General features: G+C 35.8%; 1 protein-coding gene across 9 annotated transcripts in view; it reads right to left on the bottom strand.

The window, feature by feature from the left end:
* FERMT2 (FERM domain containing kindlin 2) overlaps positions 1–26962 on the bottom strand; it is a 168626-nt gene that overhangs the window by 69731 nt on the left and 71933 nt on the right. For 6 of the 9 annotated variants that reach the window (XM_069082214.1, XM_069082215.1, XM_069082219.1 and 3 more), the window contains 3 exons: positions 2687–2719; positions 2151–2376; positions 1951–2053 (listed from right to left, as the gene is read on the bottom strand). In XM_069082214.1, the coding sequence (XP_068938315.1) occupies positions 1951–2053; positions 2151–2376; positions 2687–2719 (362 nt within the window). The remainder of the gene's footprint in view (positions 1–1950; positions 2054–2150; positions 2377–2686; positions 2720–26962) is intronic. The other 3 variants (XM_069082218.1, XM_069082220.1, XM_069082221.1) reach the window with 1 other exon arrangement.

Below are 26962 nucleotides of genomic sequence, written 5' to 3'. Positions count from 1 at the left end.
TAGACTTAAGCAAAACAAACAACTGAGGATGTTCAAAAATATTTATATCTCTTTTTAAGGTGACAAAAAATTGGAAACTGGGGAGGGTGCATATCAACTGGGGAATCGTTGAACAGGTTATGGCATATAAATATGACAGAATACTATTTGAACTTTAGGAAATAGTTTCAGAGAAATTTGTTGAGATGTGTATGAACTGATGTAGAGTTAAATGAGCAGAACCAGTAGAACCTTATATAGAGCTGTATAACATGGTACAGACAGACAACTCTGAAAGACTTAGAAACTCTGCTTAGCCACAATCCTGAGGACTCAAGATTAAGCATATGGCCTACCTCTTGATAGAGAGGTAAAGGACTAAAGAGGGTGAAATGAGATGTATTATTTTTTATGAAATAACCAATTTAGAAATGGGTTTTGTTCTTCTTTCTCAACTACTAGAGGGGGAAGGAAGGTAAGGCAAATTTTTGATGACTGAAAAAAGGATAATTTTTATTACATAAAATTTAAAAGTTTTTTTTCACAAATAAAACCAATGTAGATAAAATGAGAAGAAAAGCGGGCAATCAGAAAAAAAAATTTGCAGCAAGTTTCTCTGATAAAAGTCTCATTTCTCAAGTATATAGGAAATGGAACAAAATTTATAAAAGAGTCATTCACCAATTGATAAATGGCAAAGGATATAAAGAGGCAGTTTTTAGAGGAAGAAATTAAATTTATCAATAGTCATAGGAAAAAATGTTCTAAATCACTAATAACCAGAGAAATGCAAATTAAAACTCTTCTGAGGTACCACCTCACATCTATCAAAAATGAATACTAGAGGAGATGAGGGTAAATAAGTACAATAATGAACTTCTGGTGGAGCTGAGAACTGGTCCAACCATTCTGGAAAACAATTTGAAACTATACCCAGAGGACTATAAAACTGTGCATACCCTTTGACCCCATAATAGTGCCACTAGTTATATTCCAAGGACAACAAAGGAAAAGGAAAAGGACCCATATGTACAAAAATATTTATAGCAGCTCTTTTTGTGGTGGCAAAGAACTGAAAACTGAGAGGATGTTCATATCAATTGGGGAATGGTTGAACAAGTTATGGTATAGTAATGTGATCGAATACTGTCATAATATAACAAAAGATGAAAATTCTCAGAAAATTTATATGAACTGATACAAATGAAGTGAGCAGAACCAGGAGATACAGTACTGCAGTATTGTAAAAATAATCAACAATGAAACTTAGTAACTCTAATCAATACAATAATTTACCACAACTCCAAAGGACACATGATATAAAATGCTATCCATCTCCAGACAGAGATGGACTAAGAGAGCTGAATGTAGCATAGTTTTCCTTTTTTTATTTTTCAGAATATGGCTAATACAGGAATGTTTTGCATTTGTATAATGAGTATTGTATTTCTTGCTTTCTTAATGGACAGAGGAAAAGGTAAAATAACAGAGAAAATCTGGAACTGAAAATAAAACGAAAAACAGATTCCCCCCCTCCAAATAAAAATTTAATTTAAAAATCATGAGTATTGTGAAATCATGGCCAATCTTGGTTCCAAGGTGGAAAAAATAAGAATGAATCTCCTTCCCTTCTTTGCAGAGGTGGGGCACAGCAGATATGGAACAGTAGGCATTGTCTGACTTAGTTAGTTTTGCTGAAATTTTTTTTACTTTTAAATTTTTTGTTATAATGAATGGATCTCTGGGAGGGATAAGAGTGGGTAAATGTGAATTAGGAAATGGAGATGAAATAAAAATAAACTATACCAATAAAATTTTTAGAAAGTATTTGGTTTTGTGTTAATAATTAATATTTGTGGTTTTAAAAAAATATTAAAAGTATAGTTCAAGATTTGATTTGTAAAATCTGGTTCTTTTCATTTACAACAAACCCATAAAATGGGTCTTCTCCTTAAAAAAAATTCTGAGTACCTTTGGATTCAAGTCAAAAAAGCTGTAATATTTGAATCGGAGTAATAAGGCTTCATTTTCCTTCACATCTTGTTCCATGAGAGATCTTGATGAATCCAGCCATCTGTAAGTAAACAACAAAGACAGTGAAAAGTCAGAATTTTTAAAACATTTTAATTCCTATGCAAGGACAATTTTATCAGTTATAGTTTTAAACTTACCCTTGATTTATTTTTGCCTTATCAAGAAGAGCTTGTGGTTTGAACATTTTTGCCAAAATTTCTGGAGATGTGATTGGTTGACTGACAGCAAGTATACCAGGATTGCCTTCTGATAAAGCACTATCACCAAACCAAGCTGAAGTTGGTGACAGAGGGCTTCCATCATGAGCATCATAAGTTGGAGTCATTGTCTTACTATAGAGTCCTGGGCTTGAATATATGCTTCCTAATAACAGAAAATAAATAATAGGTTGGAGGTATAGAATTTTAACTTTTAGCACCAGTTATTCACAAATGTTTATAGAATATTAACATTTTCCCCTAAGGTTAAACTATTTTATCAGTCTTAAAAAATATTTGAAATTTACTTTAATTATACCTACTTATGAAAATGTAAATGACTGGAAACCTTAAAAACAGAACTAAGTTGTAGGGAATTTTGAAAAGAACTTCACTTTTAAAAGAATCAGAATGGGAAGTCAAGAAGATAGCTGCAGTAAACAGAGACCAAGGAGATTTACTGTGGTAAAGCTCACCTTTCAAAGGGCCGATGTAAAGAACATCAGGGCCTACAGGAAAGGAAAGAAAGGAATTCAGAAGCAAGGAAAGGAGAGGACAGAACCAACCAGTGGTAAAGAAAGTGAAAGAACAGTTACATAAAAACTTATTGAAATCTTTAAAACCTTTTATCTAATGGCAAAGAAAATTAAAATTTATCAGTTAAGACCAAAGGAAAGGATTATCACCAAGCTATAATCCGAAAAAAAAAAAAAAGATTTTATCAGATTCAAAGTTTTATTCCAAGGCAGTTTATTTAAAGAAATGTGTTTTCTAACATTAACCATCCATGGTAAACATATGCCCTTACTTAACCTAAGAAATTCACATAAATCAAGGGATGGTTTTTGTATAACTTAATTTTTTAAGGAGGCAAAACACTTTTAATTAAAAATATGATTAAAGTTTAAAATGCAGTTATCCTTAAATGCCCTTAAATAACTGCACACACACACACACACACACCCCACAAATTCTCTTTACAGTCAATAACTATAATCTTAAGGCTCATCAGAAAATGGAGGAATATAACAATATGGAACCGCTGAGTACATAATTTAAGAGATATGTGATGTTACCAGTGTGTACACCCTTCAAAAATATAACAGGTAGCCTTTTTCTGGTTCTGTTAACTACATGACAAACCTATTTCCTTTTTCAGTCAACCATTCTGTTGATATCTTTTATGACACTTGTCGAAGGCAAGTTATTGGTGGTAATATGCTGCACGCCATGTATATCAACCATACATATTTCTTTTGCCTTTTGAGATGCCTATAACTTTAATTAATCTTTAGTTATGTTTACATGCTTCACAAGCAGGTAAAGTTTCCCCGAACATCACTAAGATAATACTGGTGCTAAAAAGAAGGGCTGCTCCTATATTAAGTAACTTAAGTCACTGAAAGCAAGGCTCAATTTTCCCAATACATCCTAGGCAAAAGTACACTGAATTTAGACCACCCTGTGTGATCTGGAGCAACTGTAGGCTGGTGTCTACATCAATAAAATTAAGTACTAGTGGTGGTGGACTGTTCTAGATAATTTTTTTCAGCTCTAAATGGTACATTCAAATTATCTTCCAACTATTCAATTCTGGGCCCAGTTTATCATTATTCTAAAACACTTACCCAAGATATACACTTACTCTTAGGCCTTCTTCTCAACCTTAACTTTTCTTTTGGTTGCATTCTCTCTTACTTATCTTCAATCTCCCCAAACTATTTCCTTCCCTGCTGCTTACCAAAAGACAAATGTCTCTTCATCTTTAAAACAAAACCCTCTTCAACCTTATCATATCTTCAAGCTATTATTTTCTATCTTTCTTCCCTTGCTCAGCCAACCTCCTAGAAAAAGCTTTCTATACTTTCTCTCACCTTATTCTGTTTTCAACTCTATGGTTTCTGAATTTAAACAAAATTTTTCTCTCCAAAGTTACCAATGATCGTTATCTAATTGTCAAATACAATGACTTTTTTTCTCAGTCCTCATCTTTCTTGACTTCTCAGTGGGAACTGCACTGTTGACCATCCTTCTTTTTGATATTCCATCCTCTCTGGTTTTTGTAACATGGCATCTTTCTTTTGTCTTCCTTCATTCCTGTTCTTGGTTCTTTTTCTATACTGTGCCTTACTGATCTTATCAGCTCTACTCTTTCTCTTAAGCTCTAGACTTATCACAGATTGCTTATGGCCATTTCAAAATGGATATTTGTAATGGCAAGCAAAGAAGTACTTAGCACCTTGTTTCAGCTACTTAAGGACACTGTTTGAGCCCCCTGTGATTTGAAGGTGGGAGGAAACTGCTGACACAACAGGAAGTGTGGGATAGGAAGGAGAGCCACCATATATAAGGAGGAGCAAAGCTGAGACTGAGCAGAAGTTCCTTTCTGAGAAGGGAACACTTGTGATGGCTGGCACTCTTGTTTGTCTGTGTTGATTTGTGTTTGTGATACTTTGTACAGAAGCCCTGGAATCTTTCTGGAAGCCCTGAAAGAGGATTTTCTTTTCTGTTTACAGAACTTCTGGAAGAGGGTTTCAGAGGTCCTAGGACTATGCTGATGATTTGTGTTGACTTCTTGGACCTTGTTTGTGGGTCTGTGTTGATTTCACAGGCAGACAGTGAATTAATGATGGTGCCGGCAATGTGTGTGAATGTTGTTTTGGCTCTGTGTCTTACCAGAAACAGAAACTATGAAGGACTTGAGGTGGACTGGACACCGTGAGCTTCAATATGGAACGTGAGCTGGATGAGGAACTGAATGAGGAGCTGAGAGCTGCCTGCCTGTGAATCCAGGTGACAGCTGGGCAGATTTCAGGCAAGAGTTGGACCCATGGAAGAGGAACCATGGAATCTGGGAGCCAGCCTCAAACCAAGATGAAAAGACCTCTCCTTGCGTACTTGGTGCTGACTGAGAAGATCATGACTCACTATGGCCTGGGGTGGGAGAACTTTCTAATTTGTACCTTGTACCCCTTAAGTATTATTGAGTTTTGAATTGACCAGAAACTAATTTCCAATCAAGAAGAAAGAAGACTTTTTGACTGAGAGATTAAGACAATGTGACCTAGGGGTGGGAAAACTTTGACTTTTGTACTTTGTGTCTCTTAAGGAGGATTGCTCCTTAAGGATGACTGAATTAAGGACTTAGTGAATGATATCTTTTGTTTAAAAGTATGTGGCTACTGTAGTGATAAGTTGTTACATCATTGTGAATGCTGTACTTAGGTTTCTGTGAATGTTTTGCCTTAGTTTATTGCTGAATAAATACAGAGTTCACTATACTATGTGATCAGAACCTTAAAGCTATTCATAGCAGCAGCTCTCTGGAGAGCTGCTCGTGTTTGGCTTTACAATGTTCCATAATCTTAGATTCAACATGTCTAAAACAAAACCCATTATATTTTCCCCCAAAAGCCATACTAATTCCAAACATTTATGTCAAGGCTATTACAATCCTTCCAATGATATATTTTCACAACCTTAGCATTATTCTTAACTCCTTACTCTCACTCATCCAATCTATCCAATTGGGCATCATATCTTGGGCCAGCAGATAAGAGGGTGGAGTCCAGAATCAAGAAGACCTGAGTTCAAATGCCACCTCAGACAGTTATTACCTGTGTGACCCTGAGCAAGTCACTTAACCTCTGTCAGCCTCAGTTCCCTCATCTGTAAAATGGGCATAATAATAGCACTTTCCTCCTGGGGTTGTTGTGAGGATCAAATGAGGTAATAATTGTAAAGCACAGCTTTTACAGTGACCGGCACATTGTAGGCAATTTAACATATGCTTTTTGATTGATTTGGTATTTATTTTGTCTTTGATCTAATCAGCTGATCTGATTGTATACAAATAGCTTATTCTGACATGACTCTCTCACCCCTTAGTAAGCAACTGTTTCCAGTGTAGGATATACTTAAATTTCTTTTTATGTGTGATATTATTCAATGCTTATTATATCCAGCACCAGATTCTTTGAAGAAAGTATTCATGATATGCAAACATGAAACTTCTAAGAAATCTATAAGACTTTGACTTCTTGATATCAAATTACTTCCCTGTGCCCACCTTCATACTAAAACTGAAATTACTGGTTTTCAAGCAATATATTGGACTTAGTTTGTAGGACACTACTAATTTTTTCATAGAACTTCTCTACTTCTTCAACCACTGCAACAGATGTTAGCACATAAGCTGTAATTACCTTCATAGTGGTCTTTGTATCTCTAGTACCTAGGACAATGCCTGGTAGAGTTTAATTAAGTGTTTGCTGATCTACTGATGCCTTTGCCTTATGACGATACAAACTTCATCTAGTATATTGTTTATCTTTTAGGTGAAAAAGCTATCTTTCCATTTAGCTGCAACTCCTTTGTCTTTTTGTTTCACAGAAAGAATGTCAATACAGTTGAAGAAAAGTTCTTCCAATAGTGAATTAGTAATTTAACAAAAGACTAAACATTATGAGTACCTTAAATCAACAGTTTGGAGACAGTTTAAGAAGTATGTGATTTTTAGCATTTTCTAGCACCAGCTCTTACCACTGTGATGGAACTGGGGTTATTTTGTATTTCTAATAAGTTACCATGAATTAAAAAATTCATTATCTAATGGCATTTCTTCTGATGATGAATACCTTTCTGTTCTTGGCTAGCAAATACAGCTTGTCATTTACTGGAACCATAATAAAAGTGCTTCTGTTTGGTAGAACCTGCCAGAATTTTTGTTCTGCTACTATAACCCTCCAGAATGAAAGATTACTTTCATGTTATAAAGAGGGATCAGTTTAAATCTTTTGAGGAGTAAGCTGTAGGGGCTTAATAGAAATGATAAAAATACCACAAAGTATCATAAAATGAAGCAAAAACCTTAAGTGATATTTTTTAGCTGATAAAATACTTTACTGTCAATTCATCTGGTTCAAAATCAAATTTTAGTAAATTAACATAGCATTAATCAATGGTATTGGGTTCATCTTTGATCCTAGAAGCTGATCCATTAAAAACTAAATATAAAAAAGTTAAAGGCAGAAATGCCATATAATATTTGTATTGTATTCAGTAATTTTACTTGGAATTAAAAACAACCAGGATGAGAAATGTTACTATAAACAGTTGTTTTGTAGTAATAACCAATTAGAAATTAGAGAATTGTGACAAGAAATCAATAGCAGATCCTTTCTGTAATACTGATTCCAATATGATTTTGTCATATACTTAATTCAGTAGATAATTCAATATTCTTCATACACATAAGGCACTGGGAATACATAAGTCTAAGTAAATAAAAGTTTTACTCTAAGGGGCTTACAACTTAAGAGGACATATGACAAATACACAAAGAATTGTTATTCAATATAGAATGTATCTAGGAAAAAACAAAAAATGTTATTAAAAATTTGAGGAAATAAAAAATTACTTTTAGTGGAGCAAAGTTAGAAAAGGTAGAAAAGGAAGAAGATGAGGAACCTGAGATGAGCCTTGAAGGAAGAGAAAGATTCCAATTCACCCTGTGAACTACAGAACAGGATAATTATAGTTCCTACCTAACAGGATTATTAGAGGAAAATTAAAATGCAAGTAAAACACATTGCAAGTCTTAAATATTGGATTACTATTATCATAGTGGGATAATATTATAGTGGAGAATGTTCCACTTGTTAGAGGGATAAGATGATATCAGTAAAAAATCATCATTTGACCTTCATTAGAACATAGAACAAATTAAATGTATTAGTGCAAAAATAAGTTTCTAGGTCTGAATTAGTTTGTGAAAGGCCTGGAATGCCAGACCAAGGAGTCTGAATTCAATTCTACTTTAGGTCAGTGATCCCCAAGGTGTGGTCCAGGGGTTTGTGAGGTGAAAACTATTTAAAAAATAATATTAAGACACTTAAATTTTTAATGTAGTAAACATCCATACATACATAACCCATTATGAAGCTTTGGGGGAAGGAGAAGTATGGATGGAAACATAATAATTTTTAAAAGTATAAAAGGCTTCTAAGATTAAAAAGTTGGAGAACCTCTGCTCTAGGCAATAATGAGTTGAACAAGGTCTTTAGGCAAGAGAGTGACATGTAGAGATATGTATACTAATAAAATTCATTTGGCAAATAACCAGGATGGCCAGGAAATAGGATCTAATCTTTTTAAAATTCACTTGTTTAAAAATAAACATGTGCAACTTTGAGGAGAAGGAGAAATATCCTAAAAACAAATACTTATTTTCTATTGTTTGTAATATTATTTTTTCTGACTTTAAATAAGTGACATATAACATTTCTGTTATTGTTCAGTCATTTTTCAATGGTGTCTGACTCTTCATGAACCCATTTGGGGTTTTCAGGGCAAAGATACTGGAGTGGTTTGCCATTTCCTTCTCCAGCTCATTTTACAGATGAGGAAACTGAGGTAAACAGGGTTAAATGATTTGCCCGGGGTCACACAGTTATTACGTATGTGAGGCCAGATTTGAACTCAGGAAAATGAGTCTTCCTGACTCCAGGTCAGGCACTCTATGAACTACAAAATAGCAATAACAAACATAAGAAAACAATCTAATACTTGATGAGAAAAAAGACCCTATGAAACTTGAGGAAAACATAGAACCATGACATACTGTTTCTGAGAGGTTTAAAAGAGAAATGAGAATTACAAGTGTAAAATTTCTGGCCTGCACAGCAAAAATAACAAGCAGAACAGAAAAACTGAATAAAATGTGCAATGGAAAAGTCTCACCAAAGAAACAAAGAGAACAACAGATTAGGATTGCAAATGCACAGAAGTGAAGTACAATCAAGAAAAGAAGGAAAAAAAATTACAGCAACAATAATAGCATGCAAGAAAAATACATTTATATTAAGAAAGAATACAAAAAAACTTATGGATCATAAATCTCCCAGAGGTACACAAGACAAAATAAACATAACATCATAATACAGGAAATAAAGAGAGCTTCCCAGAACTTAACACAGAAAATGAAATGCCAGGGGGTGGCCAGGTGGCTCAGTGAGTAAGACCACCAGCCCCAGTGTGGGGATGACCTGGGGATCGAATCCGGGCTCAGATAGTTAGCACCACACCCAGAAATAACTAGCCTTGTAACCTTGAGCAAGTTACTTAACCCCAATTGCTTAAAAAAAAAAAAATGAAATGCCAATTAAAAGAGTTCATAGATCCCTCCAGAAAAAAACTCCCAAAACATAAGGGTAAAAACATCAAGACAGTGTCTGGCATATATAGTAAGCATTTGATCAATGCTTATTGATTGACTTATTGATATATTTAATAAGAAACTGCTACTTGTTGGGAATACAAAGATAAAATTATCCCTCTTCTCAAGGAGCTAATATTATATTGGAATATATAAAGTTAAATATAATAAAAAGAAGGGATCAAAAGGGCAAGGAAGAAAACAGAAAATAGAAAAAGTTTTAAAGGAAAATTCAAGGAGAAAGATGGCAGTGAGCTACACCTAGTAAGAAGATGAGGATTATGAAAGGCAGAAATGAGAAGAGGGTACATTTTGGGTATGAGTTCAGAGAACAGTAATCATTTTGAAATATAGATAATAAGGGGGAGTAATATGAAATAAAGTTTAAAAGGTTGCAGATAGCATTTCTATTTTTTCTTAAGAGGAAAGAGAACCATTAAAAATGAGAGCTTCTGAGAATGAAAATGGCATCACAAAGATTATTTTGGCATCTGTACAAATAATAGATTTGAAAGGCTAGAATCTAGGCAACAGGTGATGAAAGCCTCATCTTTGTTTGAGGGCTATGTAAGTAGAAACAAAAAGTAGAAACAAAAAAGTAGAGGTGGAACTGACAGGCCTTAAGAATGGTTATAGGAACGTAATTTTTAAGATCTTCCCTGCCCCTAGGCTAAGTGCACTTGGAGCCTGTGGTGGGAGGCTTGTTTTTCAGGAATGCCCACACCTTGGTGTTTTGTGATTGGGCAGTGGGTCAAGAGGGTTGTTACATTCTCTGAGCCAGGAGAAGGCTATGTAAGCCCTGATGGGAGGCTTTGCTTTGGGGCTCACTTTGAGAAATGTTGTGTGATTTGCAGATGAGACTCTGGGCAGCCATTGAGAGCCTCCCCCTCCCCCCCCTTGAAAATCCAGATGTTGATGCTTCCCTCTCTGGTAACTGTGATTTGGTATGGATGTAATGGTTGGACAGTTTGGAAGCCTGTCTGCTTAATCTGTTTCTCTGTCTTGTAACTTCTGTCTGTATACTCTTAAGTTTGGGGTGCTGAACTTTTTCCCTTGAACTAGGTAAACGATATATGTTTGATTGATTAAAGTAAGCTCATTAACCCCTTTTGAGTTGCTTTCCTTTAGAAAAGCAGATCTAAGAACCTGTATTGGCAGCCATGTTGGAGATGCTGGGGTGCTTGCTGCTACAAGAACCTACTACATTTTAGGGGATAAGGTATATGGAAATATTAAGGATGATTCTGAGGTTATGGATAGGAGGAAGGACAGTGACTGAAAGAATGACCCAAGAAGAAAGAGACAAAGAAGGTGGCAAGGCCAAATCCTTAATCATGCCAGCAGGAAACTGGATCAAACCCTATTAATTCCAGGACAAAAGAGAGAATGCCCACATAAATAAAGATTCTAAACTAAGAAAGAAGAGCAGAGAGAAACAGCACAGCTCAGTTCTATCCCACCATTAAGCAAACACATTACTAAACATCTCATCCTTTAAATGAGCAGTATACATGATCAAAATTCTCTTAGAGATGAAAACAAGTCTTCAAACCTCAACAGAAAGCAAAAGTGAAAGTGAGCGTCTTGGCCTTTCCCTGAAATGCCACCAACAGAGAAAAAAAAATCCCTTGAAAGACTAGACTGAAAGTGGCAGACTTTGGATACAGAGACAGAAAAAGAAATCTATGCACTGAAAAAAAAAACTTCAGAGCAAACAAGAAAAAAGAAATGCCCCTGCTCAGTTTGGAAAATAATTTAAAGAAAAAAAAATGATTAGGTGAGAAAAAGCCTTTAACCTCTCTGATTTTTCTAGTCCATGGAAAAGGTATCAAACTATGGCTCCTACATCAGAACTTTGGTATCCATGGTAAAAGAAAAAGCCTAAAGATCACTGGCAATTGAGGAAAGGTCTTCATTTATCCTTGGAGAGATGAGACACAGACAATAAAGGTCCACTGAAAAAGTATCCAAATGAATTAGAGAAGGAATAATTATAAATGATTGACAAGTCAAAGGAAAAAAATAGAAATTATGATAATTTCATTAAAGATAATGACGATAATGACAACATTCCAAAGTTTTGGGGATGTAGCCAAGGCAGTCCTTATGGGAAAAATTTTTACTTATTTATATTAAGTCTTCTATTAACAAAAAAGAGAAAGAACAGAATAATGAATTGGGAATGGAACTAAAATGGCAGAAAAATGAACAAATTGTTAAAATTCTAATTAACACAAAAAGAGAAATCTTGAAAATGAAAATTCAATTTAACAACACTGAAAACAAAAAGCCCCACATAAATAAGAAAGAATTAGTAGTATAAAAATAAATTCTCAAAATAAAGAAAATGAAGAATGAAATATTCATAGAAATCATTTTGTCAAATGCCAGCAAAATCAACTACTTAAAGTAAATGAATATTTACAAAAATATAAATACCCAAATTAACAGAATAGACAATTTAAATGACCCTATGTCAGAGGAAAAAAACAGAACAAGCCATAAATGAAATTTCAAAAGGAAAAAAAGGAACAACTCCACGACCAGATGGGGTCAAAATGAATTGTACCAAATATTTAAAAACAATTCATTCCACTATCATATAAATAGTTTACAAAATTAGCAACAGAAAGGATCCTAACAAATACTTTCTATGATATAGATATGATCTTGATACATAAACCAGGAGGAACTAAGACAGAAAAAAAATTATAAGCCCAAATCCCTGATGAACATAGATGCAAAAATTTTAAATAAAATATTAGCAAAAGAGACTAGAACAACATATTACAAAGATAATATAATATAATATAGCCAAGCTGTATTTTTAAGAGGAATTCATGGTTGGTTAAATATTAGTAAACTATAAACATATGCCATATAACCAAATCAACAAAAATCATGATCATATCAAGACGCAGAAAAACATTGACAAAATAAAACACCTATTTCTGTTAAAAATACTAGAAAGTATAGGAATAAATAGGCCTTTCCTTAAAATGACACATAATGTATATCTAAAACCAAGAACTACTGTTACATGTAATAGAGAACTCTTTCCAGTAAATTTAGGAACAAGGATATCCATCGTCACCATTTCTATTTGACATATTACTTAGAAATGCTGGCTACAACAACGAAGAATAGAAAAGAAAAAGAACTGATACAATAACCATAGATAAAGAAGAAACAAAATGATCACTTTCACTGATATCACAATGTACTTAAAGAACTCTAAAAAACCAACCAGATTGACCCCGTGGAACATATTATATATAGTATCCACCTAGTTAAAATTTTGGTAGCTGTTTTCTACTGAAATCTAGGAAACTTTCTCTCCTTTCCTCAATGAAATTCAGTACCTGGCTCATAATCTTTCTCTCCTTTCCGATTCTTGCCCCTCATTGTTAGGGGATTTCAACATACATAATGATACTTCCTTAAACACTCTTTTTCTCAGATTACCTCAACTTAATAATTTTACACAACCCACTTCTCCACCCCACTTCAGTCACAAGTCATATCCTTGATCTTGCCATTACTCACAAATGCACCACCTTCCATGTTTATGGCCTCTGAAATTTCCTTATCTGATGATCATGACTGCTTCTCTACCTCTCCCTCTGACTAGAAATCCCAAAACTCTGGTCTCTGTCTACATGATGACCTCTAATCCCTCAACTCCTCAGTTCTCTCCCAGGCCATCAGCCAAACTAGTTACACTCTCCTCCTCCCTTCTCCTCTTGACACCCTTGATGAACCAGTTCAACTCCATCATCTTCCTAATAATGATAGCTAACCTTTACATATGTTTACTACATGCCAGACACTGTGCTAAGCACTTTACAATTATTATCTCATTTGATCCTCAAACAACACTGGGGAGATAGAAGCTATTATTATTACCATTTTACAATTAACAAAACTAATGAGAGATAAAATTACTTGTCCAGGGTCACACAGCTAGCTAGTCCTCACTAGCTTGCCAGTCTCCTCCGAGGCTGGATCTGAAATCAAGTCTACCTCACTCCAGACCCAGTATTCTATCCACTGTGCCATCTTATTGGTCCCTTATCCTATCCTGAGAATGCCCTATCAAGTTCCTGGATCAATCCTACCATCCACTGCCTATGTGCTTACCCAGATGCTACTGAATGAAGCTGGATAAAATCATGAAACAATTCTGACTGGGTCCTATGCAAATTTATGTTTTTAAATTTCAAATGTAACTTCACTGCAGCAAGGCAATCCTTTTATATCTCCTTAATTAACTCACTATCTCATATACTGCAGAAGCTCTTCCAAACCTTTTTATCCATTAGTTCCCCCTTCTCAGCTGAGAACATTGCTTCATATTTTAATGTAAAAAAAAATTGAGATTATTTGTTGACCACCTCTTTCCTCCTTTTTATTTCACATCACTAAGATGCCTTCTGCCACTATCTCCCTTTTTACCCATACCACATGAAGAGGTGATTCCATCTTGCCTTCTCCAGCAGATATCCCATTGTATTATCTCCATTTTCTTACTTACCTTCAACCTCTCCCTTACTACTGGCTACTTCTCTACTGCCTACAAAATGCCTATGTCTCTATTATCCTCAAAAAATCCTAACAACTCATTTGATCAAGCTATACTGGCTAATTATCATTCAATTTCTCCTCCTATTAGTAGCTAAATTCCTGTAGAAAGATATCTACACTAGGAACCTCCATTTCCCTTCTTCTAACTCTCTTAACTCTCAAAAATATGTCTTCTGATCTCATCATTCAACTGAAACTGCTCTCAAAAATTACTAATGATCTCTTACTTGAGAAAACATATGACTTTTACTCAATCCTCATTCTTCTTGACCCCTCTACAGCTTCTGACACTGTTAATCACTCTCTTTTTCCTTGATAGTCTCTTCTTTTTAGGTTTTCATGACATATTTTCTCCTAGTTCTCCTCCTAACATTCTGACTACTCTTTTTCAGTACTCCTTGCAGGATCTTCATTCAGCTCATATCTGTCAAGCATGAGTGTCCCACAGGACTCTGACCTAAACCTTTTTCTCTTCTTCATTTGGTGAGCTCATCTCATCATGGATTCAATTATCATCTCTATGCTGATGATTCTCAAATTTAATTATCCAACCCTGATCTCTTTTCTGACCTTTACTCTTAAACCTTCAAATGCCTATTGGCCATCTCAAAATAGATGCCCAATACACATCTTAAATTCAATAGGACAAAACTGAACTTGCTATCTCACTCTTCAAACCTCCCTTCTCCCTACCTTTTCTATCGCTTTTGAGGGTATCATCATCTGCCCAGTCACCCATGCTCTCACCCTAGGTGGTATCCTTATCTCCTCACTCTCTCATACCCTATAATATCCAATCTTTTACCAAGTCCTGTCGATTTTACCTTCATAACCCCTCTTACATACTCCCCCTTCTCTCCACTGACACTGCTACTATCCTGGTACAGGATCACCTTATACCTGCACTACAGTAATAACTGCTGGTTGATGTCCCCATCTCAAGTCTTTCCCTACTCCAGTCTGTCCTACATTTAGCTGTCAAAGCGATTTACCTAAAGTGGAGGTCAGACTACATCACCAATTTACTAATATGAAAGTGATTCTACCACCTCCAAGAGCAAATATAAAATCCTCTGTTTGGCACTCAAAGTCCCCTGTAACCTATCCCATCCATAGGGCCTCCCCACCCCCCAAATACATACTCTGTGATCCAGGCATTTTCACCAGTCATCCTCCATGCCTCCTCATCTCTGCCTCCTGCATTCTTTCAAGTTCCTGGTAAAAATCACCCTTTCTACAGGAAGGCTTTCCTGATCCCCCCTTAATTCTAGTGTCTTCCCTTCTGTTAATTATTTCCAGGTTATCATGTATTATAGCTTGTTTATACATAGTGGTGTGCAGGTTGTGAGCTCCTTGAGAGGAGGAATTGTCTTTTACCTTTTTTTGTATTTCCAGGGCATAGTTCCTGTAACATAATGGGTACTTAATATGTGTTTACTAACTCATAAAAGTCTTATTTCCAAGATATTTAAGGAACTGACTCCAATTCATAAGAAATAGAGCCATTTCTTAATTGATAGTATAAAGAAACGGACAGGTCTAAAGGGAAGAAACCCATGCTATTTATAATAATATGAAAAAAAAGTTCTAAAACATTAACTGGAGAAATGCAAATGAAAGTAATTCTGACATTCCACTTCATATCCATAATAATGTCAGATGACAAAAAAGAAAAATGGTAAGTGTTGGAGGGGCTATGGGAAAACAGGCAAATCGACAGCGTTGGTAGACCTATAAAGCGTAAAACCGTTCTGAAAAGCAATTTGAAATTGGACACTAAAAGTTATAGTGCATGCCCTTCAACTAAGCTATACCACTGCTAGGCCTATAACCAAAAGAGATTTTTTAAAAAGAAGACAAAGTTTTTTATTTACAAAAATATTTACAGCAATTCTTCTTGTAGTGGCAAAAAACCTAAAAAATAAAATGGCGCCCATCAATTGAAGAAAGGCTGAATAAATTATGGTATATGAATGCAAAGGAGTACTACTGTGTTGTAAGAAATTAGAAAAGAAATTATTTCAGAAAAAAAAATTTTATAGTATTTTTTTAATTATATGAAAAGATAGTTTTAAACACTCATTTTTGTAAGATTTTAAGTTCCAAATCTTTTTCTTCCTCCTCCCCCCATCCTCCCCACCAAGACAGCATACAATCATAGGCTATACAGATACAATCATATTAAACATATTTCCACATTAGTTGTGTTGTGAAGGAAGAATTAGAACAAAAGGGGAAAACCATGAGAAAGAGAAAAAATGAGAAAATAGTATGCTTCAATCTGTATTCAGACTCCATAGTTCTTTCTCTGAATGTGGATAGCATTTTCCATCAGGTGTCTTTTGGAATTTTCTTAGATCATTCTATTGCTGAGAAAAGCTAAGTCTATCAAAGTTAGTTATCACACAATGTTGCTATTACTGTGTACAATGTTCTCCTGGTTCTGCTCACTTCACTCAGCACCAGTTCATTAAGTCTTTCCAGGTTTTTCTGAAATCCTCCTGCTCATCATTTCTTATAGAATAATAGTATTCCGTTACATTCATATATCACAATTTGTTCAACTATTTCCCAGCTGATGGGCATCTCCTCAGTTTCCAATTCTTTCCTACCACAAAAAGAGCTGCTATAAATATTTTTGTACATGTAGGTCCTTTTTCCATTTTTATGATCTCTTCAGGATACAGACCTAGTAGTAGTATTGCCAGATCAAAGGGTATACACAGTTTTATATAGTCTTTTGAGCATAGTTCCAAATTGCTCTCCAGAATGGTTGGATTAGTTCACAACTCCACCAACAATGCATTAGTGTTCCAATTTTCCCACATCTTCTCCAACACTATCATTTTCCTGTTTTGTCATATTAGACAATCTGATAGGTGTGAGGTGGTAGTCAGAGGTGTTTTAATTTGTAGTTCTCTAATCAATAGTGATTTAGAGCATTTTTATATTACAATAGATAGCTTTAATTTCTTTCTCTGAAAACTGCTGATTCATATCCCTTAAGCATTTATCAATTGGAGAATGATTTATATTCTTATAAATTTGACTCAATTCTCTATATATTTGAGAAATGAGGCCTTTATCAGAAACACTATCTATAAAAATTGTTTCCCAGCTTTCTGCTTCCCTCCTAATCTTGGATGCACTGGCTTTGTTTATGCAAAAGTTTTTTTTAATTTAATGTACTCAAAATTTTCCATTTTGTATTTCATAATGTTCCCTATCTCTTATTTGGTTACAAATTCTTCCTTCTCCATAGATCTAACAGGTAAACTAACCCTTGCTTTCCTAATTTGCTTATGTTATAAGCCTTTATGTCTAAATCATGTACCCATTTCAACCTTATCTTGGTATAGGGTGTGAGATGTTGATCTATGCCTGGTTTCTGCCACACTATTTTCCAGTTTTACCTGTAGTTTTTGTCAAATAATGAGTTCTTATCCCAGAAGCTGGTGTATTTGGGTTTATGAAACAATAGATTACTATTGTCATTGACTGCTGTACATTGTGTACCTAACCTATTCCACTGATCCACCACTTTATTTCTAAGCCAGTACCAAGTAGTTTTGATGATTGCTGCTTTATAAAACAGTTTTAGATCTGGTAAGGTTTGTGTTTCTTTTCATTGATTCCCTTGATATTTTGGACCTTTTGTCCTTCCAGATTAATTTTGTTGTTATTTTTTCCAGCTCTATAAAATAATTTTTAGTAGTTTGATTGGTATGGCACTGAATAAGTAAATTAATTTAGGAAGAATTGTTATTTATTATGTCAACTCAACATACCCATGAGCAACTGATATTTTCCCAATTATTTAGGTCTGCCTTTATTTGTGTGAAAAGTGTTTTTTAAACTGTATTCATACAGTTCCTGGGTTTGTCTTGGCAGGTAGACTCCCAAATATGTTATACTGCTTACAGTTATTTTAAAAGAAATTTCTCTTCATAGAAAGACATAAAAAGAAAGTAAGGAGAACCAGAACTATCAATATAAAAACAATTAGGGGCAGGTAGGGGGCACAGTGAATAGAGCACTGGCCCTGGAGTCAGGAGGATCTGAGTTCAAATCCAGCCTCAGACACTTAACACTTACTAGCCATGTGACCTCGAGCAAGTCACAACCCCAAATGCCCTCCCTTCCCCCTTCCAAAAAGCAAAAAAATAAATAAAAATAAATAATTCAAGGACCTTTATAAACCAATAAAGAATGAAATAAAGCAGAACTAGAATAATTTATACAGTAACAATATTTATAAAAACAAACTTTGAAAACTGCAATTACTATGAAAAATGACTTTTTTTCCTTCTCCAGACTACAGATGATAAAACATACTATCTATAACAGAGAGCTAATAGATATGTTTTTGATGTTTTCATTGACCATATGCATATTTGTTATAAGAAATTTGTTTTTTTTTTCCCAACGGGTGAGAGGTGAGAGAAAAAATAATTTCTGTTAATTGTTTTAAAACTAGAGAGATGACAAGATAAAACAGAGGTGAAATGTTACATTCACTTTTAGATTAGATCATTTTGTTATTAGTTACTTAATTCTTTTACTGTTACAAGAAACCATTCATGAGGTGGGAATAATGTGCAACTGTTTGTTAAGTAAAAACAAACAAAAAAATCAATAAAACAAACAAAAATACAAAAGAGAGCAGGCTCTGCATCTAGTACAAAGCCAAAATCCAGAAACAGACCGAAGGCAACAGTGAGCCAACAGAAGAAAATATCACGTAAAATAAAGAAGTACATTGGCCCAAGATGAAAAACCCAGAAGAAAAGAGTAAATCACAAGTTCAAAGAAAACCTCAAAGAAGAAAATGTCTTGCTACAAGAACTACAAAAGTATCCTGAAGAAATGAAGCTATACAAAGTTGAATGTTACAAGAAATTACAGAGAGGAGAATGGAAAGGAAGATTGTTAGCTTAAAACATACAATAGTCTTACTCTAGGATTTAATTCTCTGAAACTTAAGCAATAACTCCATAAGGCAACATAAAATATTAAGGAAAAAATTTTTTAAATGGGGAAAAATCAGAAGAAAATACAATATGTATATTATTATTGGAACCAACTGACTTGGAATCAAGGAGAAAAGATCTTAGAATTATCAGACTACTTGAAAATCATAACCAAAAAGTTTGGATATTATATTTAAAGAAATTATATATGGAAATGTGTTCAAATGTGTTAGAACTAGAGAACAAAGGAAAGACAGAAAGAATCTATTGCTATAATTTCCTGAAATCATTCTCAAAATGAAAATTCCCAGGAACATGATAGCCAAAATCCATAGTGTCCAAGCCAGAGGGAGGGAAAATTGCAAGCAGCCAAAAAGAAAAAAATTCACTCACCAAGGAAACAAAGTGAGACAGCTGCTACTTGAAAGAAGTCTAGAATGCAGTATTACAAAAAGGAAAAAGATATGATCTACAGGACAAAAAAAAAATAGATCTTTACTGAAATAGGGTATAAGCATTCACAATGAAAAATTCAGAACTGATCAGAATATTTGGAATTCAAACAGATGAGTCAAGCGACATACAAAAAGGCAGATAGACCCATTTTGTCACCTGGGAGGCTCAAAATTATATAATGTACATGATGATGTATTGTGTAAAACAATGTGCATGGTGACATGTTGTTTATATTCTCCTGGGGGAAAGAAGAAAAAAGTGCCCTTTTAGAAACCTAATGTATTCAAGGGTCATAGGGCAGCATCAATATATGGAAGAGTACATAGTAAGCAGTAAAGTATAAGAAGATGGGGGGGGGGGGGGTTACATTATGGAAAGCTTTAAAGGACAAAGGATTTTGTTTTAATCGTTGAAGTGATAGAGAACCATAGGAGTTTATTAAGTGGGGAGTGGGGGGCCAATTCAGAGATGGTTAAGTATGACATGGTTGGACCTGAGTTTTAGGGAAATCAATTTGGTGGCTGAATGGAGGATAGATCAGAGCAGAGAAAGAATGTAGGCAGGTGGACCAATCAGTAAGCTATTGTAATAGTTCAATTGTGAGATGATGAGGGTGTACTGTGATGTTGGCGATGTCAAAGAAGAGAAGGAGGAATATTTGAGGGATTCTGCAAAAGTGAAATTGAAAGACCTCAGTAGTAGAATGGGTATTTGGTGGGGTTAGAGATAGTGATGAGTCCAAGATGACATCTAGGTTGTGAGCCTGAGGAACTGGGAGAATGGTGTTGCCTTCCACAGTGAAAGAGAAGATGGGGGGGGGGGGGGGGGGGAAGAAAAAGAATTAAATTTTGAATTTGTTGAGTTAAAAATGTTTACAGGACATCCATTTCCAGATGTCTAAAATGTAGTTGGAGATATGAGGTAAGCAGAGAGGTTAAGACTGAATATGTAGATTTCATAATTATCAGTATAGAAATGATAATTAAATCCATGGGAACTATTTAGATCACCAAACTAGCATAGGGTGAGAAGAGTCTTGGTCCCAGAACAAGAACCATGTGGGACACTTATGGCTAGATGCAGATCTACCATTCAGACTAAGAAGGAGTGGTCTGAAAGGAAGGAGAACCAGGAGACAGTGAAGTCCTGAAAACCTTGAGAAAAGGCAGTATCAAGGAGAAGAGAGTGACCAACAGTGTCAAAGGCTGCAAGGAGGTCAAAAAGGATTATGAAGAAGCAATTAGATACAGCAATTAAGAGATCACTGGTAACTTTGGAGAGAGCAGTTTTGGTGGAATGATGCATTGGAAGCTGGATTGTAAAGGATTAAGAAAAGAGTGAAAGGAAAGAAAGTTAAGGCACCTATTGTAGACATTCTTCTCAAGATGTTTAGCCACAGAGGATGGAAGATATATAGGATGATAGCAAAGATGGAAGGATCAAGTGAGAGTTTTTTGAGGGAGAAGACTTGAGCATGTTTGTAAATAGTAGAGAAGGAACCAGTAGATAGGGAGATATTGAAGATAGGTCAGTGTAATGGGAATGTAAATTTGAAGATCTTCCCTGCCCCTAGGCTAAAGTGCACCTGGAGCCTGGGGTGGGAGGCTTGTTTTTCAGTAGATACTTCTTGATTGGCCAGTGAGTCAATAAGGTTGTTACATTCTCTGAGCCAGGAGAAGGCTATATAAGCCCTGATGTGTAGCTTTGTTTTGAGGCTCACTTTGAGAAGTGTTCTGTGATTTGATATGGATTCTGGGAAGCCGTTGTCCAGAGCCCCCCGGCTTTGAAAAACCCAGATGTTGAAACCCAGATGTTGATTTGGTATGGAAGTAATGGCTGGACAGTTTAGAAAGCTGTCTACTTGATCTGTTTCTGTCTTGATAATTCTGCCTGTATACTTTGAAGTTCGGGGTGCTGACCTCTTTCCCCTGAATTAGGTCAACGATACATATTTGACTGATTAGAGTAAGCTTGTTAATCCATTTTTAGTTGTTTTCCTTTATCAAAGCAGATCCAAGAACCTGTGGTGGCAGCAAACACTGAGGACACTTGGGGTGCTTGCCGCTACAAAATGGCGTCATGAACAGGATCTGCAGAGTAAAAGGAAAGTATGGGGGCTGGGATAATTGTTTGTTTCCCAATTGTGGTAGCTGTGACTCAGCCATGGAGCAGGAGAGAAGAATGGCCTGCACGCAGACTTCGCTGAGCTGAGAGCAGGAACGGTGAGCTGCCTGCATCGGGACCTGGGCAGAAGCCAGGAGCGGCTGCCACGTGCGGGAGAAGGAACCCAGGAGTTCGGAATTCAGCCACAGGAAAAGATAAGAACTGAGCAGCAAAGCAAGGGCACTGAGTGTGTTTCCTGGCTGCATCCCACAGTTTGGGACCCAAGGGGAGGATGGACTTGTGACTATGGTGGGTGGGATGAAGTGCCTTGGACCCCCAAGGACCCCACCTTGTTGGTTTTGTTGCCCAGCCCCCTCTCGGTACTTGGAAGCTGGGGCTGGAGCTGTGTGAGGGGAAGGACACCCCCCTCCCCAAGAGAACTTTATTTGGACTCTTGTTTTGAATTGAAGTGGTAATGCAATGTACTTTGTGTTTGTTTAAGGCCCAGTGGCCACTTTGGTAACTTCAGTTCTGTATCTTGCAAATGTGACCTCTGCTTGTTAATGCTAATACAAAAGTAAATTGTCTATGCTATGGGCATAAAAGATCTTGGGGCTGAATGTAATGGGAATGTAAATTTTAAAGATCTTCCCTGCCCCTAGGCTAAAGTGCACCTGGAGCCTGGGGTGGGAGGCTTGTTTTTCAGTAGATACTTCTTGATTGGCCAGTGAGTCAATAAGGTTGTTACCTTCTCTGAGCCAGGAGAAGGCTATATAAGCCCTGATGTGTAGCTTTGTTTTGGGGCTCACTTTGAGAAGTGTTCTGTGATTTGATGAAACTCTGGGCTAGTGGTTGTCAAGAGTCCCCCGGCTTTGAACCCCAGATGTTGTTTGGTATGGATGTAATGGTTGGACAATTTGGAAATCTGTCTACTTGACCTGTTTCTCTGTCTTGATAATTCTGTCTGTATACTCTGAAGTTGGGGTGCTGACCTCTTTCCCCTGAACTAGGTAAACAATACATATTTGACTGATTAAAGTAAGCTTGTTAACCCATTTTGAGTTGCTTTCCTTTATCAAAGCAGATCCAAGAACTTGTGGTGGCAGCAAACCCTGAGGACACTTGGGGTGCTTGCCGCTACAGTCATAAAGTGAGGATGATAGAAGGGGCAATTTGTTGGAGGAAAGAGTTGGAATGAGGTTGCTTTTATAGGTAGAGAGCTTTGCTTTGGTTAAGGAGTAGGGTCACCTTTTTGTTTGAGAGAGGGGAGATGGAGGAGATACAGAAGTATGAGTTGGAGGGAGAGGGGAGAAGAGGGAGTACAATTGTCTAGAATGAATCTAATCCTAAAATGGATTAGAATCCTAGAATTCAATAATACATTGCTTTTTAAAAACACACTTGAAACAAAGATTCACAGAATTAAGAGAGAGGTTAAAGCAAAATCTATTATAATCAAGGTAAGATAAAAAATATTAAGGTAGTAATCATTTCTTAAGGCAGAATGACTTTTTTTTTTGACTACGTAAGAGACCATTCTTGGCCTCATTTGTTACCTAGCCTTAATTACTGAATGGGCATTGCTTCAGTCAAACTGAGACGTGAGAAAGATCTCAGCTTAAAAAGGCCAAATTCTCCCACTGCATCCTGGGCCATCTCCAGTCATCTTGATCTATATCTTGCTACCAGACCCAGCAGGATCCAGAGGAGAAAGTGAGGCTAGTGACTTTGCAATGCCTTTCCTCACTTAAATCCAATTCACTTGCATGTCATGGCATCACCTCCCTAATGTCATGGTAATAACAACTTTCTGTAAGAACTCTTTCCTCATCTCCCTTAATGCTATTGCCTTCCTTCTATGATTATATCCCATTTACACTGTATATATCTTGTTTGTATACAGTTGTTTGCACACTGTCTTCCCCATTAGACTGTGAGCTCCTTGAGAGCACAGACTGTTTTTGTGGTTTTTTTCCTATCTCCAATATTTAGTACAGTGCCTAACACATAGTAAGAGCTTAATAAATGCTTGCCTTGTATATGAATACCTCCCTAATTTTATCCCTGATAGAAGATGATCTTGTAACCAAGTATAATACTTTAGATTTATCTCTAATGAACTTCACCTTATTAGATTCAGCCAATTTCTCCAGCCTGTCAAGAACTTTCTGGAGCCTTGAATGTCATCTAATTTCTTAGCCATCTCTTATAATTTTGTGTCATCTGTAAATCTGATCCAAGTCACAGATTAAAATGTTATATAGCAAATAGCCAAGCAGAGATCCCAGGTAAATTCTGTTTGAGTTTCTCCAAATCTAGCCATTGGGTCAGTTCTGAATCCCTCTAATTTAGAGGTTCTTAACCTTTTTTTTGTACCACTGGATCTATTTGGTAGTATGGTAAAACCTTTCTATAACCTTTCTCAGGATATTTAAAAATGTATATGATATAAAATACATGAGATCACAAAAAACTAATTATATTGAAATATATTTCTTAAAATGTTTTTAAAAATAAGTTTATAGACCCCAATTAAGAACTCCCAATCTAACTGCATTATCATCTACTTTACATCTCTCTATAGGAATAGTATAAAATGCTTTAACAATAGTTTGTTAAAACTAAGTAAATTATATCCACAGCCTTCCCTCAGGTACTAGTTAAATACTACATACTTGTAGGTAGGTAGGCAGGCAGGTAGGAGTTTAGGCCACTAAACTAATTAAGTAGGTAAGAAGGAAAACATTTATTTAACTTCACTAACCTTCCTATGTGCTAAGAACTGTACTAGGCTCTGCTCTGGCATACTACCTCATACCTATCAGATTGGCTACTATGACAGAAAAAAAATGACAAATGTTGGAAGCAATGTGGAAAAAAATGGGACAATAAAACATTGATATTACTGTGTACAATGTTCTCCTGGTTCTGCTCACTTCACTTTGTATTAGTTCATATGTCTTCTTAAGTTTTTCTGAAACCATTCTGTTTGTCATTTTCCTTATAGTACTCCATCACAATCATATAAAACTTTTTCAGCCATTCCCCATTTTAATGATTAACTGTAAATACAACAATCCAAGACAATCCCAAAGAACTTATGATGAAAAATGCTATACACCTCCAGAGAGAGCTGATGAATTCTGAATGTAGAATGGAGCATAATTTTTTTCACTTTCTTTATTTTCCTTTTGTTTGTTTGTTTTTTGGTAATAGCTAACAGAGAAATGTTTTGCATCATTTCACATGTATAACTCATACCACATTTCTTCCCTTCTCAGTGGGTGGAGGAGCGGTGAAGGGGGAGACTTTGGAACAAAAAATAATCTAAATGATTGCTAAAAATAAATAGTAATTTAAAAAAAAAAAAGAAAGAGAAAGCAAGCTAGAAAAGAGAGCTGGGACAGGGAGAGAAGGTTCCTCAATGCATGGTACACATAAAAGTAAAGAACAGGGCTGAAATGAGAATGAAAAAGAAGCCCCAGAAGAAACTCACCACTAGGAGAAGGGGGTAGATCTTGCAGCTGAATAAAGAGAAGACATAAAGAGAAGGCTGTAAGCATCGTTGGATATTCCAGGCCAAGGGGGTTCCAAGTGCAATAGGAAGTTCCAGGAGACAGCAGCAAGAGGTATAGTTTTGAATGTCCAGAAATTCACCAACTGAGTTAGTTAGTCTAGCATTACTGTTTTTTGATGAAACAATGCAGGATCTCTGTAATCACCGCCTTCCTTCTGAGAAGTTCACCAACCATCTCTTTAATGATATATTCTAGATTTTCCTAGAAAATTTAGTCTCACTAATCTATAGTTTGCAGATCAGGACAATTTGCCATTCAATCTTGTGGTCCAATTTGCATCACCTTTCAAATACCACTGACAGTGGCTCAGCAATCTGCTAGCTTTCATTACTCAAGGACTTCGTTCATCAGCTCAAAAATTTGAATTCAACAAAGGAGACTAGGTTTTAGCTATATTCTTATTTATTTTGGCCATTTTTGACTGGATTTTTAACTCAGATCTTTCTAATTCTAAATCTAGTGCTTTATCCACAAGTACCACCTAGCTGCCCCTAAACCTAATGCAAATAACAGTCCTCTGAAAGTATCTTAAATAGAAGAGAGATTAGGTTAGAGGCCGCACAGGGGATAGAGTGCCCAGCCTGGAATCTAGAAGACTCATCTTTCTGAGTCCAAACCTGACCTCAGACACATATTAGCTGTGTGATGCTGGGCAAGCCACTTAACCCTGTTTGCCTCCGTCTCTTCATCTGAAAAATGAGCTGGAGAAGGAAATGGCAAACCACTCCAGTATCTTTTCCAAGAAAACCCCAAATGGAGACACAAAGAGTTGGATACAACTAAAAAGTGAATGACAACAACCACAAAATTTAGCCTCAGAGATCAAAGAAAGAAACAATGGGTAGAAGAAGTTGAAAGAGGCAAATTAAAACTTAAGGAAACAAATATGTTTCTAATAATTAGAGCTAATCAAAAGTGGAATGAGATGCTTAGGGAAACAGTAGCTATCCCCCTCACTGGAAAACAAAGTCTAGGTAACCATTTACTGGATATGATATGTAGGGCATTCTTGCTTAAGTACTGATTGAACTGAGATCCCTCTGACTCTGCAAAGATTCAACAGGGTTCAACAAAGGAATTTAAGGGACCTCTTACAAGATGATCTTGTTTGTTTGTTTGTTTTTTCCAGGAAAATAAGAGACAAGGTAATCTCCTGAGAATTAAGGCTATACATATACACACAGACACACACACACACATATATATATATTTGGGGACTTGGGAGTGAAAAAGGTTTAGAAAAACCAAAAGAATAATTAAGTAAAAGGAAACAAATCACTATTAAAATATATGTCCTAGCAATAGATAAGGCCCAAATGGTGTAATCAAGATATTATAGTGTAATTTGGTGGTATATTTTTGAGACTTTTCTCCAGCAATACTCAGCCTGGACTAAAACCAGGAACAAAGAAATCATACAATGAGATTTATCTATGTTTGGGCCTGGTCACTTTATACTGGTCTCCATTCTAGCCTGATTTAGCATTTATTGTCTATACTGGTAGTTAATCATATGCTGTTACGCTCAATTTTCCAGTTCTTTCCCCCATATAGATGTTTCTTCCACCCAAATATACATTCCTAATGGAGAACAAACTGGTCTTCTACCTTTTTTTATATTCCCCAAATTATACAGCACAATGCTGGTCAAACACAAGATTTTAAATAAATATTGTAAGAGATAACTTGCAGTAAAGTTTCCCCATTCTAAACATCCTATTACATTCTTATTTCTTCTTTATCCTTTGTAACTAAGTTTAGTATCGTTTCCCCAAATGTATGGGGTCATTGTGTATTTCAAGGTAATGTAAGAGCTATTGGGTATTAACATAACTGATTGTATTA

The sequence above is a fragment of the Petaurus breviceps genome, unplaced genomic scaffold, assembly GCF_028583685.1.
Source record: "Petaurus breviceps papuanus isolate PSGF00001 unplaced genomic scaffold, PetGlider_PUasm1.0 164, whole genome shotgun sequence".
Taxonomy (NCBI): Eukaryota; Metazoa; Chordata; class Mammalia; order Diprotodontia; family Petauridae; genus Petaurus; species Petaurus breviceps.
The sequence above is the reverse complement of the archived record's forward strand: the minus strand, read 5'-3'. Positions and strand labels throughout refer to the sequence as shown.